Source organism: Micromys minutus (genome assembly GCF_963924665.1).
Source record: "Micromys minutus genome assembly, chromosome: 11".
In the NCBI taxonomy this organism is placed as follows: domain Eukaryota; kingdom Metazoa; phylum Chordata; class Mammalia; order Rodentia; family Muridae; genus Micromys; species Micromys minutus.
Window position 1 is genome coordinate 8,022,635 of NC_137980.1, and position 20,399 is coordinate 8,043,033.

The 20,399-nt window shown below is 40.8% G+C and overlaps 1 protein-coding gene across 1 annotated transcript in view; it reads left to right on the forward strand.

The window, feature by feature from the left end:
• The window catches only part of TMEM161B (transmembrane protein 161B), a 57,407-nt gene that overhangs the window by 24,974 nt on the left and 12,034 nt on the right, over positions 1 to 20,399 (forward strand). Inside the window, exons 3-5 of the mRNA XM_080925035.1 lie at positions 9,873 to 9,956; positions 11,392 to 11,489; positions 13,692 to 13,848. Of these exons, the coding sequence (XP_080781161.1) occupies positions 9,873 to 9,956; positions 11,392 to 11,489; positions 13,692 to 13,848 (339 nt within the window). The remainder of the gene's footprint in view (positions 1 to 9,872; positions 9,957 to 11,391; positions 11,490 to 13,691; positions 13,849 to 20,399) is intronic.

Consider the following 20,399-nt stretch of genomic DNA (forward strand, 5'->3'; position numbering starts at 1 on the left):
GGATAAGGTCACTGATTTATAGCATTGAGGATTAATTACTCTTTCAACCTTCAGTGATACGAAACTGTACTATGTTTAAAATCGATACCATCTTAGTGACTTATATGCTATTGATCATAAATGATAGTTTTTATTTGAAGCCATTTGAGCAATTGAAAACTGTTATATGATGACTTGGGTATTCTTTGCTGCTTGTTTAGTAAGACCATTTATGTGAATCAATACTTGTATAGATACCACAGCATAATTAACACTATGCTAAAGAATTTGGGTGAGATTTTAAAATCTTTTTTAGTTTTTGTAGGTATCATCTTATTATTCATTTATTTCATGATAACATAAATAATTATAATTTTTTTAAAGCTTAGTACCTGGGTTTATATTAAATCCTGTATCTCTTTGACTCCAGATCTTTGCAGTGCAGAGATGAAAGCGGCGCCTGATTAAGTATACTGACGTCATGGTTGAGCTGCTTTAACAAAGGAGTCAATACCTGCAGGGAAAAGAAGCACCTGTACCTAACAAAATCAGCAGATTTTTAAAATTAACAAGCCTTTTAGCATAAAAAGTTTATTTTTTTAGCTCTCACTAAATAACATTGTCATAAGTTTTTAACAGTAGTTTTTGTTAGTTTAAAACCTGTGAAGTCTTGGTATTCATATAAAGCATGCTGACAAATGTTTAAAGACCTATACATCATTTGGATATTGTGAGTGAAGTAGGGAAGGATACATTGGGACATGTTGTAACCTCCAGAGTTCCAGTGCTTGGTTAATGTGGCTTCACTTCTGTGAGACAGGAATGGGGTCAGCCGGGGCGGAGTGTGATTGGATAGCTGTTCGGGCGGACGCCTCACAAAATGGCGATGAAGGAGTTTAGTTATCTTGTAAGTGGAAGAGATTTCACTGGTCATGCATTTTGTGGGCTGTCGTCTCTATGGCCTCAGAGTTGACTGCTAAATGCTGTGCTGGTTGTCAAGTGCACGGAGACTGGATTGTGAGTCAGAGGATGCTGTGGTGTCAGCCTAGAACTCACTCCGACTCATGTCTTCTGCTCCGGCCTCTTGACTGGTAGCCGCTGAAGGTCAGTGAGAAGCTGAGGTGATTTTATTGTGGCTCAGAAATAACACGGTTGCGGAGTTGTTTTATCTTTTGGGATAGGCAGTGCTGGTTCCACTTCACACATGGGAAACAAGTTGTAGACCGTGTACTCAGGTGCATGTGATGAAACATAAACTGCCCCAGACCTTCCTTTAGAAGCCCAAGTCACGGGCTAGTGCAACAGCTCCGCCCATAAGCTGGGACGGTCCTCTCCACTGCGTTCTATCACAGTCTGAAACACTGAGTGGAAAAGCTGCAGAAATAGTCTTCTAAGTGGCACACCATTCTGAGTATCGTGATGAAACTGCACTCTGCTCTTAACTTGTCACACTACATGTGACATCCCAGGTCAGGCTGAGGCTTATTTTGTGGTATCAGGTGCTGTATCCAAGTCATTTCTACAGCACAGACCAGGCTGCTCACAGCATCGCCCACATCGCCATTACCGCATACGATCAGCATCACACGTCCATATTGACCGCAGGAAGGGCCGTGAGACCGTGAGAGGCAATGTTAACAGCTTTCATTTCAGTGAAATGAAATTTTCCTATTTGTTCCTCATTGTCACTTCCTTACTGTACCTGACGTATAAATCAAACTTGACCAGTAAGTATATATTCACGAAAACAGCCTGTACAGGGCTTGAGATGTCTGTAGTTTCAAATACCTCCTAAGGTTATGTGGTACATCGCACTGAATAGGATGGACTCCTTCCTATTTGCCACACTGATGGCTTCTCAGCTACTCCGAATCTTGTCAGGTAGACCTGGGATCTCTGTTGGCAGCTGAGTAAATAGAATTGTGTCTTTTCTCCTTCTCCCTTGTAGTGCTTTCCTTGTCTTTCAGAGACTGTCATGATATGTCATATGTCTTCTGTATATACATCACATATTCACACGCAGATAGTGTATGCACTTACTGTATTCTTGGTGGTATTCCTTGGCACCTAGCCATCTTATATTCTAAAGCAAAGCCCAACAGTGATTCTGATTCCAGTCGCATACTAACCATGAAGTCGAGCTTAGCTCCTGCCTTATTGCTCAGTCTATATATAGGTTTTACTGTGTCAGTAATTAGTAAAGTACAACAGCAGCTTAACTTTATGTGTGGCTTATACTCATTCCATTCTTCCAATCACTAATAAGAAAATCCACAGTAATCTAAAGCTTGAAACTTTGTGAACATTCATGTAAAACCACGGTAGACAGTCCAGCGCGTGTGCCAAGGTGATATTGAGAGTGGACATTGAAAGCACTGTTTCAGGCACCTTCAACCCGTGCATACTAACGCAGATTCCATAATTAGATTTGGATCCAACTATGGTCAAGGAATTTCTTCTTGAATAAGAAGCTGTGTGTTAAGTAGAGTTTCTAGGCCAGTAACACATGAGCTCTAGTGCTGACCTTGAAAACAACCCTAGAGATTGAAGCTCTTAGACCTTGGGAAGGACAGTTCTGAGAAGTTGCTTTTTTTATATAGAGTGAACAGCTTTCTCTAGCCACTTAATTGAAAATTAGGCAAACAAAAACCTCTACTTGGCTGTTGTAATTAAAGTGACCTTTGTTTTAAGTTTGCTTGGCCCTGTTTTGGCAGAGGTAAGTGGTAGGTGAGCGCCTTCCTGCCCCGCACAGTGGGTCTGCATGAGCAGTGGCTGACTCCCATGCCCCACACAGTGGGTCTGCATGAGCAGTGGCTGACTCCCATGCCCCACACAGTGGGTCTGCATGAGCAGTGGCTGACTCTCATGCTTCTCGACCTGCCCTGCTTTTCATCCTCATTGCCCCAAGTCTCATGCATGCCTTCCTCTCCTTACATGTCGTTTCTCTAATCTCTCACTGCTCTGCTACCTTCAGTCGTATGTCTCTTAGGAATGTATTTTGGGTTTGTGAGATAGATGGCTCAGTGGGTAAAAGTGAGTTCAGTCACTCATTCATGGTAGAAGAAAAAACTAACTTTCCACATTTGTGCCCTGGCATGCATGCTTTTGTACTATCTCACCCCCCCCACACACACACAGTTTAAAATTAAGTCATTTATAGTTTGCTCAGATATACTACCTTATTGTTTCATTCCACACGTGGGCAGGGTGATGTAACATCTCAGTATTCAGTTGCTAGCATTCTTGTTGGTTTCCAGTTGTCTGAGTCAACAGTCTGTAAGCTCCCTTTTGTGAGACAAACCTGCTATTCACATGTACGTAGGTAGGACCTAAGACCTAAGGGAAAGAATTAAACCTCAGCTTCTCCCTTTATGGAATGTTAAGAGTCTTTGCTCTCTTTGCCTTAGTCCTGGTCCAGAACGTTCATGATAATCCTTGAAACTTCTCAACAAATAGCAGAGGATTATTTCTTCCCACCTGTGGACATTTACAGTAAAAACTGAACTTGTGGCCAGTTCCTGCCATGTCAGTTTGAGCTGCTCTAACAAAGTACTGTAGACTGAGTGGCTTGTAAAATCAGAAGCCTGTTTCACATTCCACAGCCAGAGATCAGGATGCCACATGACTGTAAGTCAAGTTCTGTCTTAAAAGAGCATGGGTCCCATTCATTGTTTATGTCCTCATTTCCTTCCCAGAGTCAGAGTCAGATATCTCACTGCTTCCTAGATCTTAACAGAAGACTTTGGGAGGCACAAACCTTCTCTTTCTAGCAGTGGCCTGTGTTGTAGACACTGCAATATACTTTTTCATAATTACATGGTAAAACCTTTATAGCTTGCTCTGTTAATACAGCTTTTGTTCATGCTCAGATCTCCATTTAAAATTTCTAAAGAGGTCTGGTGTCAATGACCTTGCCACTTTACGTAAAGTCCAGACTGATAATTCTGTTTCCTCTACTTTTTCAGTGTTGCTGAATTGTTACAGTGATCAGTTAGTTTATGGAAGTGGCTTATGAGAATGGCCAAAGTACACTTGTCCAGTAATTTAGTAAAGTACAAAATAATTTAACTTTACTATTTGAAATATTATTATTATGTAAACCCAAAATAAGTGGAAAAAAAGTAACAAACAAAATTACCTGCTAGCAAATATATTGAAATTAATACATTTAAATGTAAAAATTTCAGTCTTAATGAGAGCCTTTTATTTTTACTTATATTAACTTTTCCTCTTCAAAAGCAGTATATACCTGCAGTATAAAAATAAAGATGACAAACTGATACACACACACACACACACACACACACACACACACACACACACACACACGGTAGCAGATTAATTAAATGCCGATGACCTAAAGGTAATCAGTATCAATTTTGTTGTATTTCCGCCTAATTTTTTCTAGTTGATTTTATCCATTAGTTATGCCATAGTATATGTAGAGATTTACATTATGCCTTTTATTTGACATACTGAACAATTTTCCTGTAAGTACTTTTTTATAGCCATGTTAGAAAGGCATGGTGCAACTGTTGCAAACATACACCATGTGGTACTGAATTAAACTGTGCGCTGAGTCCTGACTGTTAGTAAAGGAGTCAAGTAGGCACCCATCTGAGTTTAGCCTGTTGGTTTGCTATCCAGAGTACATCTTCCTGCTAGTTGTTCTGGCCTCCCACGGATTTACCGAGCAGCAAACCCGTCTCAGAATGTAAATGCAATGGCTCTCTCCTGAGCTTGCCACTGTCATTTGAGCGTAGAACCTGTGCTCCATCCTGTCAAGGTGAGCCTGCCGTGTCGGGTCCTTCCTACCGTCTGAGCTTGCCCCTTGCATCTTTGCTGCACTTATTTGCTCATTGGCCTTTAGTTACTTTGATGGTACTTATTTCTTTAGGCTTTCATGCTTTCAGACATCTTGTTTCAATGTTCTCTCTAGTTCGTACCAGTTAGGATGCTGGTTAAAATCCTGTTCTAACTTTTTCTGTTTTTTAATGTATCATAAGTGAAGACTCGTATTTCACCATTAATTTAATTTTTTTCTTGTAGTATCACAACTTCCAATTTATTTTTTATTAGAAAATAATTAAATAATTCTACCCTGACTGGAATAGAATTATCAAAGGAGGCAGACCCTTGACTTTATTGGATTTGATTTTGAATCAGTTGTATGACCATCTCAGAGTATGTGGACCACGGTGGGTTCTCCATAAATCTCCTCCATGGCTGATGAAGGAGTGAGAGGTAGACTAGAAATGCTTCTTCACTGGCTCCAGCGTTGTTGTAGTTCAGCTGTAAAAATGTTACTAAAGAAGATAATTTTAAATGATCTCATAAGAATTATACTATTATTTCATTTAGAAATATGGTCTTATAAAAATAAGTTAGGGGTTAGAGAGATGGCTCAGTGACTGAAGCACTTGCTGTGGGGCCATGAGACCTGAATTTGGATCTTAAGCATCCACAGAACAAAGCAAATGCTCTCATACCGTTCCTGTCACTGTCATCAGCAGAGATGGGATCTCTGAAGCTGCCCTGACTGACAGAAAACAAACCAACCATCCAACCAACCGCACAGCTTGTGAGCCCCATCCAAGTTCCAGGAGCGATGCCTGCCTCAGAGGAGCGAGGCATGAGCGGGAACACAAGTGTGTACACTCTGTGTGTGTGTACACGAAGACAGGGTGTCTACCTTGAAACAATTTTAAAAGGAAAAGTTCTTTGAAGATAACAGGTTCTTACTATACTTCATCACTTCTGTGATTTTCACTCATTATACAGTATTTCTCACGGCCAAATAACTACATTTAATCTTTTAAATGAATTACTACTAGGTGTTCTTCTGAATACTGTGCATTCCCCATGATTTGTGGACATACTAAAATTTGTAATAGCAGAGTCACTCTGTGGGTAGAGCCTTACTAGTCAACCATAGACTTCCACAAATAGTGAAGAGTTTATGTGGACCTTCGAATATGTCCCCAGCTGGGGAGCTAAGAAAGAAATTCTGGTTGCTTGTTTTAATTCTCCTAAATAGGCATCCCTTTTGTCTAGTTAAGGCTATTTTTATTTTACTTTGATTTTGCATTGATAGATTCATGCCTTTAATCCAAGCTTTGAGGAAGCAGAGGCAGGTCTATAGTAAGTCCAGGACAGCCAGGACTATAGAGAGAGCCTCTCACAAAAGAGCAGATAAAGTAGAAGATACAGTGGCCTCCAAACATACGGTGTATTCATTGCCTGATACTTATATGGATACAAAGGTTGTGATGTATCTCATAGGAATTATGTTGGATGAGCAGAACATGGGAAAATGCCATACTCATGAGTGTGAACATTAGGAAAGCTATATTCAGGCATGAGATAGTGCTGCTTGCTATGAAGTCAGTGTTGCTGAATCAGCAATCTTATACAAATATTTAAAAACAGAAACACATATAACACAGTTAAGTCTTGATCAGTTCATGAAAGTTGTGACCAGAGGCTCACAGGAACCTAACCCTGCATTTCCCTAGGAGCAATGATTGAGTGTTTCGGGGCCACTTTATAGAATATAACTGCCACGAATAACAAGAGGCAGCTGCAAGTTCAAATTCTGGGCTTGAATAGAAATTGCAGGAAGTTCCTTTCATCTCTTAATTGTAATTAGATTGGTTTTGGGGTGTGTGTGTGTGTGTGTGTGTGTGTGTGTGTGTGTGTGTAGAAACATCTATATGTGTATGTATAGGCATTAAACTAGGAGAAACTGGATTATTTGGCTCAGTGATCCTTCTGAGCACTTACTCTATGCCAGCAACTGTCCTAGCTTGGCATTATAAAATAGCGCCAGCTTCAGGAAGGTTCCAGTGCTACTCCGTTTCCATCTAGCTCACTAACATTGCAAATGCAAATACAGAGTGTCTAATTAAAAAGAAGGATCCGGGCCATGGCGGGCACATGGTCTCTGTCCTTTGCATGAGGGATGGAAATACTACAGAAACTGTGAGAAGGGCCTCTAGAGTCCTCACATGCAGATCCCCCTCATGGGGCTTTATTCTCATTAACAAAGGGGTTTAAGAGACTCAGAAGAAGAAAGTTTTGGATCAACTTTATTGAGTCTTAAAAGAAAAACTACAGGGCAGGCAGACAGTAAATGTCAGCAGTTGTCTGGAGGAGAGAAGGTGCCTCTTAAAGGTAGACATTGACGTTCAGAGCAGGAAGCCAGTGCTAAAAACTTGGGCTGGGAATCGTTAGAGTGACGGACCCAAAGCATCAGGTGTTGCATGTTGTAAAGAGAGTTGGAAGAAGACAAGGGAAAATTACAATTTTCAGAGCATTTTAGAAAAGAGCAGCTGCTCTGTGAGAAACCGTGCAGAGGATGGGAATTCTGGGAAGGAAAGGTCTGTTATTTCATTAAAGAAGGAAAGCATCCCTCCCTCTTCTTAACAGTTTGTCTTTGCCTAGATAGAGATATCGTTTCTGTGGCTAGAAGGTGAAGGTGTCTTCCTGCCACCGTAACATTCTCCTTTAAAGAGGTGACCCTATAGTCATTTAGGAGATGGGTTGAAATTGGGGGACTGTATAACACACTTCTGTGATAAAAATGTAGATGTCCAGTTGGAAAGGTGCCTGCCCCCAGAAGAGATTAATGTAGCTATGGTTCCCCGCCTTCGTGTAGAGGAGGTAGGGGTTTTTACGAGGCCGGAAAACAGAACTGTCTGAGCTTCCTGGACAGAGGTGAACTGTGTGACAGGAGTTTCATGCCAGCAAAGAAGATAAGTATAGGAGGCCTGGAAGTTTAGGAGATGTGAAGTCTTAGGCAGATAAGAAGTGTTTACTCATTGCAGTCGAAGGCCTCAAAGTACTCTCCAGAGGGCATAGTCATGTATGCAGGCTGGTGCACAGCCCTGTACACAGACACATGGGCACCAGCCTTCTTCAAGACTGTGCACAGAAAACCCGTGGCAAAGCTGCATTTTTGCCGACAATAGTCATAGATACTCGCTGTTAACTTGGGATTCCCTGACCTGCAGCACGCCTCCTTCCAAGCCCTCTGGCTGTGTCTAGCATTAGGCATGCTGCGTGTCCACAGTGTCTATAGCAAAGCTGTTACCTAACGTACGCTGTCCTTGGTGGCCAGCCTTCTGCTGCCAGCACAAGAACACCTTGAAGGTTTCCCCTTCTGGGCTCATCTGTGTGTTAACCAACCAGAAGATTACAACAAGCTTGGTACAGTTTTATGTGGTAGATTTTATACCGTTGATTTAAAGGATTGAACTCACACTCTAGTCTCTCAAGACTGGAGGTTTAGTGACTGAAAGTTTCAGCTCTGTAATCTAGTATGGGGTATCCAGGGCCAGATTCAACTGGAGTTACCTCATTAGCATAACAATCATCAGTCAGGTTGGGCTTTGGAAGCATTGTCCAGAATGAGCAATGAACAGGTGATATGTTCTGCATTATAACACTGGAACACTGCCTTGTGAAACAGGAAATAAATTGGAGTAGAGATGTTTATAGTCAGCAAAAGTATCAAAAGATGAAGGAATTTGTTAGAAATAAAATATCATTTAGTCAGGATCTTGTGCTCTTTTGAAGTAGGGAAGGATTGAAAAGGAATCTGGAGAAGTGAGCTCAGGGCTCAACTTGCAAACCGTAGAGGCAGGAAGTCACAAGCCCATTACACCTCCTGCCTTTTCTCACGTCTAAGTGTAGACAGAACGAGGGATTCCTGTGTACTCGTCACAATAGCTCACACTTTTACCTCTTGGCTCCATTTGCCCATACCCCGACATATTGTTGTGCAAATTTCAAACATTGTATTTATTTTAGCCATAAATGTTTCAGTATCTTTCTAAATTATCTAAGCTTAAAAGTTAACACAATCCCAATGACATCTTGGAGTTGTAAGAGTTTTTTAATATCAGATATTGAGTCATGACTCATTGTCTGTATTGAAACAGCAAGCTAGTTGTTGATATTTAAGTTTAGACGTCTCGTTATAATCTAGAGTTTCATGATTTAAAGGTAGTATAGCAATACAAGGTTTGCATTCATTCTTTGTAACAATATATGGCAAGGACCTTGATGAAAGTCCTTGCACAGTCTCCGAGTTGTACTGCCTTGAGTGGGCTTGAGAAGGGTTTTAAATGGGCTCGTGTACTTTGACAGAATGTTTATTATGGAAAGAACGAAGGGTGGGCTGGGGTGGGAGGATGAGAAGGATGTCCAGGGGAAGGTAAGAGAGTGCTGCGGTCGCCATGGCTACAGAACACTAAGTGCATGGGTCTGGAGTGGTGTTTGCAGAGCGGCAAGAGTTTACAGCATTGCACAAAAAATGGTGGTAGCACGGACACACAAGGGTAAGATGTCAAATGATGGTAGCACGGACACACAAGGGTAAGATATAAAGTGATGGTAGCACACGGACACACAAGGGTAAGATGTAGCTTACATTAGTGACTAGTAAATAGTGAGACCTCGGTAAAACAGGAACGTCTTAGTGAAGTGGTTGGTGCTTGGGAATATTAAGTGCCATGGATATTTTGTGTGATAGAAAGGAAGAAAGGAAAGATTTGTAAATGTGAGAGAGCATGCAGTCAGCTCTCTTAAAGATAACTTGGCTCAAATGGAGGATGGGTGGAGAATGACTTGCAGAACTGGTGTTAATTTTGCCTACGAACCTGCAGGCTGTTAGAATTCATGGTGGCAGGGCCTGGCTTCTGGTGAGTGCTCACTAATGCTGGCAGGGCAGAGCCTCAGCCATGGCTTAGCAGTGTGTGTTTGCACCGCACTTTCCCTGACTGTCTCTGCACCGTGTCCTCTGGTTGGAAACCCAGTAAATACTTGGAGAGTAAACAAATGACCTGGTCATTTATGTGACTTACTCCAAAGGGCTCTTTTTCCTCCCTTAGTTTGAGATGGTATCAACACCCTTCCGAAGAAGAGTTAAGAATCCTTGCAGGGAAGCAGCAGAAAGGAAAAGGTAAAAAAGACAGGTACGTTATGTTGAGGAGCTTCTATTCTAGTTTATTGAACATTTTAACCGTTTATGCAGATATGTGCTTCAGTTAAAGAAGTATTTACTAATGGTGCTGTAAGTGGTTGATAAATGTCAGGTTCCAGTGGAGTAGGAGTTAGAACATAAGCACAGAGTAACGATGGCCTCACGAAGGTTAAGTAGTGGATTTGCCGTCAGAACCCGTGCGAATCCGGGGACACGGTAAGTTCAAGACTATTGTCGTCTTACTCAGAGGTTGTTAACTTTATTCTGACTTAAGTCGTAGATATTTACGTGCTGTTTTGGAGTCTTTGCCAGGGGCGGGAGCGAGGGCGCACTTTTTACTAGATGTGATTGTAGGCTCCCTTCAGTCACTGCCTTGCTTTTCTCCATGATGCTACTGAGCAAAAGCTCTACCACTGAGCTGTAGCCCTTGCCCGACCCTTTATATTTTAATGTTTTAACTCTCTGCTAGCAGGCCTCTCTTATCAGTGACCTCTGTGAATTGGAAAGACGAGCGTAGTGATACTGTAGAACTCGGGTGGTTTTAAAGTTGCTCATCTGATCCTCCTGCCTCTGGTTCTCAGTAGGAGCCATGTATAGCCATTGCTGGTTTATGTCATCCTAGAGCAGACCAAGGGCTTTATGCAGGCCTGGAAGGCAGTCTCCGATGAGCCGAATGCCCAGCTTTTCTAGGGTATCTCAGTGTGGGAAGTCCAGAGGATTCACTGCTGATGCTGTCTCTCTTCTCACTAATAGCAGCAATCAGGGATTGTTCACGTATGTGAAAGATTGTCACCAAGAGCCCTCATGTTTTCTTACTTAAGAGAAAATTTCAAATAAGTTGAAAGTAGTGTTATTAAAACTGGGCTTATTACTTTGTATATTTATTTGATAGTCCTTAAAACTTAAGTTTGGGGGTGACAGAGTACACATAAAGAGCTTTGCAGGTTTCCATCCGTATGTCTCTGTAGGCACCTCCACATCTGTCCTTCATGTTTCTGAATATGTCCTACGAACGTTAATTTTAATATACTTACTCATGTCTGACCTACATTACAGCTGTGTTTGTGTGTATATATATGTTCATGTACATTCAAAGAGAATTTTATTACCTCTTCCTTTCCTTTAATCTTCTACCTATCAAAAATACTAGGGTTGATTTTAAATTTGCAAAAGGGAGTAGGAAAAATGGGTGCGAAACACGATGCTAGCAAGCAAGATCTTGCAGTTTAGGTAATTTTTCCTCTGGTCATCTACATAGTCACATACTAACCCTCAGCATCTTGTAGTCTGCTGTGCAAAGCTATTTTGGGTATCTGACCTCCTCTAGGATGAGATTAGAATGAAACTAAAATCTCCTGTATTTAGGATGATGTAAGCACTTTGATAACTAAGTGTTTTGTTTTTGTGTTGCTTATCTTATTTTGCAGAAAATACAATGGCCATATTGAAAACAAGCCTCTAACCATTCCAAAAGACATTGACCTTCATCTAGAGACCAGGTCCGTCACAGAGGTGGACGCTTTAGGTAAGGGGTCGGTAAAGTGGCCGTGGTCTGCGGCAGTGAGAACACTGTGTCTGCTGTGGATGTGGTTCATTTGCAGGCAATCTAACAGCTGACTTTCTCCAGCTCCATCTGGTATTCTCCCCAGTCTGGGAAGTGGAGATTCCTTATTCTCATCTTAAAAATTCATTGATTTGGGCTGGAGCTCAGTGGTTAAGAGCACTGTCTTCTCTTCCAGAGATCCTGAGTTCAATTCCCAGCAACCACATGGTGGCTCACAACCATCTGTAATGGCATCTAGTGCCTTCTGCTGGTGTGTCTGAAGACAGCTACAGTGTACTCACATACATTAAATCCTGAAAAAAAAAATTATTGATTCTAGAGCAGGTTCTTAGAATTTGGCTTCAAAAAAATCATATCTGATTCTTAATCACATATGAGGACCCACACTGGGTTATGTTAAAGTGGGGAACTACCACATTAATCATTACTTTTTATTTAAAAAATTATACTTTATATTATGGTCAAGATTTCCTCTCCTTTAATTCCTCCAGATCCTCCCACTTCTTCACCCAGTCAGCTCCATGCCCCCCCTTGTTGAAAAAATAAAACAAAAAAACCAAACATACCAGAATTTTAAAAAGTCACAAAAGCCACACACACCACCAGCACTGCCAACAAAATCCCACGAAAACACATTAAAAGCGCAGCTGGACACCATAATATAGAAGCAAAAATCAGTAAGACAGAAATTATGAGATAGAAAATTAACAAAAATACCAGGGGATTTGTTTTGTGTCGGCCATCAATTGCTGTACATGGGTACACTCTAAGTGTAGCTAATAAAATACCCAGTAAGCCTCGACTGGAGAAAACAAGTTTTGCCTTTGCAAGCCAGTGTCAACTGGTGAGTCCCATAGCCACTGTTCTTTCTTAGAACTGGGATCCCGTCTTAAACTTTAGCAGGTGCTGTATCAGGAAGACACTGTTTCCTGGGAGCCGTCTGTCACCTCTGGCTCTTACAGTCTTTCCTTCTCTTCCCCCATGTGGCTTCCTGAACCCTGTGAGGAGGGATTTGACTTTATAAAGACTTAGGACCGACCCTCCAGAGCCTCTTACTCTCTGCACAAGCTCTGTGTTGGTTCCTCTCTCCTGCAGTAGGAAGCTTCGCTGATGATGGCCAAACAAGACAATGATCTATAGCAGAGTGTCATTCAGAATCAGTATGTTCTTCTAGCAGAACAATACATTTGGTTTTCCCCTAGGCCCATGGCCTATCTAGTCTCAGGTTCTTGACCATCTGAGCATAGGTTTCATTTGCTGGAGTATTATTTAAATCCAGTCAAAGAGTGAGTGGTCACTCTCACAACATACGTGTGAGTATTGTATATCATGCAGGCAGGTTATCATTATAGATCACAGGGTTTGTAGTTGGGCTAATGTTTACCTTTTTCCTTCTGAACATGCAGCGTTTCTTCCAGTAACATGAACCTAGTCAGTAGCAGGGAAGGCTCTATTTAGGTATTAGCTTTCCCTCTTTGTGTTCAAAGAGATTGTATGTTATCTTCAGCAATAGGGCCTTACCATCATTTCTAAACAGCATCCAATGGCCTGAGATGTTTCGGGGTTTCCCTGGGGCCTTTTTGCCTAACAATGCAACTAGATGTAACCTATTCCTAGCCCTGAAGTTTTCAAGTGGTGGCAAAAGCAACCACTGGGTTGCTGGATGAACCTCCCAAGAAGCTGCCACAGCAGGTTCCTGTTAGCAGGTGCCTCTTGGCAGTGGCAACAGTGTTGAGTTTGGTGTCTAAAGACAGGATGGATTTCCAGGTGGGGCAGTCACCAGAAGCCCTTCCTTCAGTCTCTGCTCCATTTTTTGTTCCTGTTCTTCCTTTGGACAGGAACATTTCTGGGTTAAAAACTTTGAGATGGTGTGTGGCCCATCCCAGAGGGGATTGTGCCTATCTAGTGGAGGTCTCTACAGGTTCTTTCTCCCCTTCTCTGCTAAAACCATCCCCGGTGGGTCTTAGGAGCCTCTTGTTCCCCTGGCATCTGGGACCCTCCAGTGGGTATCCCTAGTTCCTCATCTCCCACCCCCATGTATACTTGTAGAATTTACTGTTCAAGTCTGCAAAAAGAATGGAGTCTAACATACTTACCGGTCTATGGATTTATCCTTGTAAACTTAAAATGTAACTGCAACTTGTCCTGACTTTTGTTTTTCAGCGCTGCATTATTTTCCAGAATACCAGTGGCTGGTGGACTTCACGGTGGCTGCCACCATTGTGTACTTAGTAACTGAAGTCTATTACAGCTTTATGAAGCCTACACAGGAAATGAATATCAGCTTAGTCTGGTGCCTCCTGGTTTTATCTTTTGCAATGTATCCTTCAAACCATCATTAATACTGTGAATTTACTTGTTTTTGTTTTGGTTTCTTTTTTAACTTAATACCATTAGACCTTGTGTTTAATTTTGAAAAAATTGCTAGAGAATTTTCCTTTGTTGAGTTCTTTACAGAATTTTTAGGATATATTAACTTTCTAATTTAACAATTTCTTACATGTATACAATGTAACTTGATCACATTCAATAAACATTCTTTGTGTAACTTCTTAAAATTTAAAAATAGAATAGTTCTGAATGGTAAATGTAGAGAAAGATGCACTTTTGTTCCAGTTCTTTCATATCCATGTACAGTATCAGAAAGGCCACTACACATTTCCCCTCTGTAACAAAGGGGAGGATTTCCTTCCAGGTGCTTAGTTACTCTGGAATCCTGAGATATAGATGTTATAATTTTCCCCTCTTCTCTTCCATTCCCTCCATACAGATAGCATTTTATTAAGTTTCCCTCAGGTTTATCTATGAAAATATTGTTTGTAGCAAACGTATTTACTACCATCCTTAGGTGATTTATTTTTATCTCATGGAAAGTAAGCGTTTTCAGAGAGAGTGGTGATGCATCTGTAGGTCAGTACGTCATTTCCGTCTTGTTATGTTTGGCGTGTTAACTTTATTTTATGTGTGCACATGTTGGGAGAGCAGAGGACAGCTGTCAGGAGTCCGCTTTCTCTGCCATGTTGGTTTGAGAGAGAGCTCAGGTCAGCAGGCTTGCTCTGCAGCACCTTCCCAGCTTGGCAACTCCAGTTCCGTCTTCATCAGCCTTTGCAGAGACCTCGGCCTGGAACACTGGTCTCTCTGCTGTTCTCCTGAAAAGTCCCTGTGTCCCTTTTCCCACTGTTTGAAAGCATGGACTCTTTGCTATTTTTAGAAAGTAGCTTTTGAAGTTTTGTGTGCATCAAGCTGTCTGATTTAATCGGTTCATATTTTGGCTCAGCAGAAAATTCAAAACCAGTTTTTTAGAATTTTGGTCCTATGCAGATTATTTTATATGGTATAGCTATTCATATATTACTAAAGAAACAAACACTTGTAACTAGCTACTTACATAGTTTGTTATTTTTCATATTTTTTCCCACTGCTTTGTGTGATGGCAGCAATCTTCCACAGTCTTCAGCAATGAACTAGTTCTACTCCACTTAAGTGGTGCTCTCAAAGGTTTCCAAACAAGAGCATCTCTGCCACAGGAGTATTGGGGTTTGCTGTGTGCTCATAGTAAGACTACAGAAAGTGGCAGTTTACTTACCATCCAGGCCTTTCCTTTAAGCTTTAACTCTGAAATGTGAGAAGAGGGAAGGAAGTAGAATAGTATCTATAACTGAGTGTGTGAGTTGTATTTAACAGAGTGCACTAATAACCTACTGCAGTTACTTCCATTCAAGAGACCAGAAATAAGTGCCAGATGCCATATAGACACCAAAGAATGTGCTGCCAGCCCGTGCTGGTCCCAGCTGTGACTGCTCTCAGCGTTAACTCTGAACCAAATCCTTACTGTTGTTTCTATTTAGGAATCAAATGCAGGTCTCTGCAGAGTTCCAAGCACATATACATCAACTTATTCAGAAATTCTCTTCAGTTGTTACTAATGAAATATTCTTGGTCAGAGTAGTTCTCACATGAGAAATATTTAACTTAATCAGTTGAGTCATTAACTTACATAAGCCAGTTCTTTATTTCCATAATCACTTGTTTCTTTTCCTGGTTTATTTATATTGATGTACAACAGACATGATTTCTGTAGTCTGGGAGTTTTAGGAGGAGACTGGCATTTTGAATGCATGACACTAAATTTAAGTGTTGGAGCCTGGACGTGGTCACCTGTGTCATCAGGGCCAGTCTGTCTGCTTCAGTCTCACGGAGACCATAAGCCGCAGTGCTCGCTGGTGACAGCGGAGACCTCACAGCACAGGGAAGCAGCTGGACTCATGCTCTTTGCTTCAGTTGACATCTGAGAGTTACAGGAAAATGTTTGTGATTCACGATTATGAAGAATTTTAATCTCATCCTGAATAAATAAATGAAAAGCGAAAAGGTAAAATCATCATAGCAAAAGCCAATGATCCTGTGATAGAAGTAAAAATGTTAAAGTAGTTTACAGGCAGGTTTTAAATACATTTTTTTGAGAATGAACTGCAGCATGGAGCAGCATTGGGTCAGTCCCAGGAGTTTCAAGGAGAAAGCTATGCTGCAAAGGGTTCTAGGACTTCTCAGTTAGACCCACTGACTAAAGGACTAAGTCATCCATCACATTTTCACACTATTATAAAGTGCCAAATGTGTAAGGTTCAGAAGGCATTATGTATGTCTTTATACCTAGCCGAGTTTTTTATTTGTTATGATTATGGACATGCAAATGTTTATAAAACCAAGTTGTAAATAGTTGAAATGAAAATAATTATAGGCATGCAGAGGTAGAGAAGAAGTTAAATGCTACCTTATTTGCTATGGAAAATAGCCATCAAAGTAGGGTGAGTGAGTTACTAGTTACTTCTAAATCCCTTAAAAGGTTACAAATGTGTTACTTTAAATTAATATGGAAGTTGGAACTCTGAAGTAGTTTGCTTTAGATGTCTAGTCCAAAAGGAACTCCTGGTCAAGGTACCAACTTGACCTTGAGAACTCCATGTAACAAACATGTCTAAGCTTTTCTTGTGTGTATATACATACATGTTATGGTCAGGGAACAACATGAAGTCATTTTTCTCCACCACTCACGTTGGTTCTGGGAATCACACTCAGGTTTGCCAGGCTTGGCAACAAATGTCTTTATAGGCTTTTAACTGGCTAGTCTGCCAACCCCGGGCTTGTTTCTAACTTCAAGAGGCTGTGACATCGGTCCTCTTTAGACTACTGATTTCTGGTCAGAACCCCAGAAGGAGAGATGGCAGCTGAAACATGGACCCTAATTTCTCTCTACTGGTTTATAATTCATTTGATATGCTTCTTTTATCTAGGAAGTGATTATTTTTTCTGAAGCTAAAAATTCAAGAGTAGACTTTTATTAAAATCTAGAACCTGGGTCATTTCGGTTTTTTATAGGAAAAGTCTTTATGATTTCATATATGTCTTTGATTGGTACTTTTCTCTATTATCTGATTGGATTGACCCTGGGTCACTAATAAAGTTATTTTGTGATGTACTTCAAATACATCATTTGATACTTTTTTCTAATGTCTGGAAAAATTCTACATTTCTTTTTTTATCCTAATAATAATTAAGCCTGCACATCTAGGAAAATATGAAAAAAACTTTAAGGTAAAGTTCCAAACTTTTTGTACCGTTGAATTAGAATGATTATCTTGAGCGATAGGTCATAGGAGTGATTGTACTTATTATAAATTAGCTTTAAATGAAAATTTGTAATAGAGGTTTAGGGCTTTGTTTTTGTTTTGTAGTATAAAATGAAAGATGTAATTGTTTTAGTTGCTTTTCCACTAAGAAAAATAGAAGTGGGGAGCATAGTTATTTGAATAGGAGAAAAATACTAGCATGTTTAATAATAGTCACAAAAATAAGTATATCATCTCTCTTGTTGACCAAATTTCAGTTTATATGAAATTCAGTTTAGGTAGGAACATGATCTCTTTCTAGCACTAGGAAGGCTAGCTATCAGGAAGTTTCGTGTTTGGTGTGAGATTGATTTCTTTGTCCTTTAGCCCAAATATGTGGTGTCTTCAGCAGTGAGATTTTACCAGGTAGCCAGATGCAGCAGCAATAGCCTGTTATAGTTGTAGTGCCTCTTGGACTTCCCTCACTGATAACTCATAGGGAGGCGTTTGATGCCTCGAATTGTGATTTTTATTGTATAGCCTGTGTCTCTGGGAGTGGCTGTGCCCATCTCTGTAGGACTCCTTTGCTCAAGCTGCTGATTTGAAATTAGCTTGCTAAACTCGTTTCTGTAATGCTTTTTCATCCATCCTTAGTTTTAATGAATCTGCTTGCTATTTTCTTTCTTCTTGCCTATTCTCTCTCTCTCTCTCTCTCTCTCTCTCTCTCCTCTCTCTCTCTCTTCTCTCTCTCCCCCTCTTCCTCTCTCACCCCTCCACTTAATCCGTATAGCCCACTCACTCACTCACTCACTCACTCACTCACTCACTCACTCACCCACTCACTCACTCACTCACTCACCCACTCACTCACTCACTCACTCACCCACTCACCCACTCACTCACTCACTCACTCACTCACTCACTCTCTTTTCTATCCTATGGATCCTATTAGGCTTCCATTGGTTCCCCCACACCTTCCATGCATGCCCCTTCCTGCATAAGCCTCTCCACCCCAGTTTTCCAGCTTTCTACTTCCTTTTTACCTATCATCTTTCCCCTCCCCTAGAATGCACCTTCTCATGCTCCCCATTCCTGGCTTCAATTTCTTTTCCAACTTAAATACATAAAACAAAAGTTTGCCACGACACAGATATAAGAGGGGATTTGAGCCTGAAGTGCGAGTTTCTCAGTTCTGTCCATTTCTTCCTTGCTCTTTGTTGTCCTCCGTTCCTGAGCAGCACTGCATTGTAAGTCCATTTTCTTACGTAGTCATCTCTTGGCCTGTCCTAGCGTTCATTTTTCTGCTCTTGTGAATAGAGGACCATGAACATGGAAGCTGAGTGTCTCTGCAGTGGAGCATGAAGTCCTTTGAATGTGGCCCAGGAGGAGTATAGCTGGGTCTTAGGCAGTTTTATTGAGAACTGATTTCCGCTAGTTTACACTCAACAGCAGGTAAGGATTTCCCCTTTGGCCGTACCCATGCCTGCATTTGCTGTCATTCGTATTGCTGGAGATGGTTGTTTTGGTTGGGGTGACTTGGAATCTTTAAATGTGACCTTTGATCACATTTCCCTGATGGGCATGATGCTGATGAGCACGCTTTAAGATGTCCTGGCTCTGTATGAGGATTTTTTCTTCCATTCCATATTCCATAGTTTAGTTGGATTCTTGGTTGGTTTTTTTTTTCTTTTTTTGAGTTCTTTGTATATTTTGGACATGAATCCCTGATGAATGAATAGCTGGCCAGTGTGGTCCTTTGCTTTGCTGCACAGAAACTTTTGAGCTTCAGTTTGTCAATTGTCTTTACTTCCTTAAGTACTGGAGTCTTAGTCGCCAACTTCTTGCTTGTCCTTGCAAGTTGAAGCTTCTAGTTTTATAGTGTCAGGATTCTGTTGACGTGACAGGTGGTCCTTTAGTAGTAGAGTTTTGTGCAACTAGCTTTATTTGCATTTGATATTTAGGTTTCTCAGCGTCCTTTGATAAGATTCAGGTTTTCTTCAGTATGTGTTTGGCATCTTTGCCAAAAGTTGTATAACTGCAGTTCCATGAACTTGATTTGTGTTCTCAGTTCTGTCCCATCGGTCTGCTTTTGTGCAGTGCTGTGCTGTGCTGATTGTAGTAAGCTGTAGTATGATTTGAAATCAAGGATGGTGGATGGCGATTGCCTTAGCGGTCCTACTTCCATTTTGCCTGGAAATGCTTGGGACTGGTTTTTGGTTTTCTGTATCCGTGAAGAGGCCGAATACTTTTGATTGGAATTGCATTGACTCTAAAGGTGACTGTTGGCAGGATGGCCATTTTCACCAGATTAGCTGTGCCTGTCCATGAGCGTGGGAACTCTTCAATCCTCCAGTGCCTTCCTGAGTTTCTTTGTTCTCTGCTGTAAAGTTTTCATGGTACAGTTCTTTTATTTCCTTGGTTTGGTTTATCACAAGGCATTTTTATTTTATTATGGCTATTGTGAATGAGATTTCTTTTGCGTGTTTGTTTGTCATTGGTATAAAAGATGGCTTTTGGTTTTTGTGTGTTTTGTATCTTCCTACTTTGCAGAAAATATTTATTACCTATTAAATTTTTTTTTAATGGCATCCTTAGAGACTCTTAGGTAATCATATCTTCTGCAAGAAGGGATACTTTGGTGCTCCCCCCCCCATTCGTATTCTGTTTATTACCTTCTCTTGTCCTGTTGATCTAGCGAAGACTTCACACTGTATTGTAGAACAGTGACGAGAATGGACGTCCTTGTCTTATTCCAGATCCTGGTGTGACGTGTTTGACGTTTTCTGCATTAAGTATGATGGTAGCTAACGGATTGTCATATATATATCTTTTAGTGTGTTGATGTACACTCCATCTCTACCCTTTTCATAACTTCTATCATGAAGGATGCTGCTTTTTATCAAAAGTTTTTTTATTAAGGCAGTGTTATTTCTGTGTTTTGGTCTTAACTACATGATGAGTTACATTATCTGTGTATGTCTAATCTAACCGCATAACTTCCAGGGTTTTACCTAACCTGCGATGTGGATCTCTTTAGCCGTGGTCTGTTTTGTACGTTGCTTATGGCTAGACTTGTTTACTGGCTGCATTATGTTGTGTTTTTGATTCATCCTTTCAAGGAACATGATGTCCAGGTGCTAGGTTTGCATTATATTTGACTTGATCCTAAACAAAGGACTGCATGTGTGTTATGTGGGGTTCCGGTAACATGTCCTTTTGTTGTATTTTCAAGGTGAGCATATTGAAACTTTGATCGGTTTAG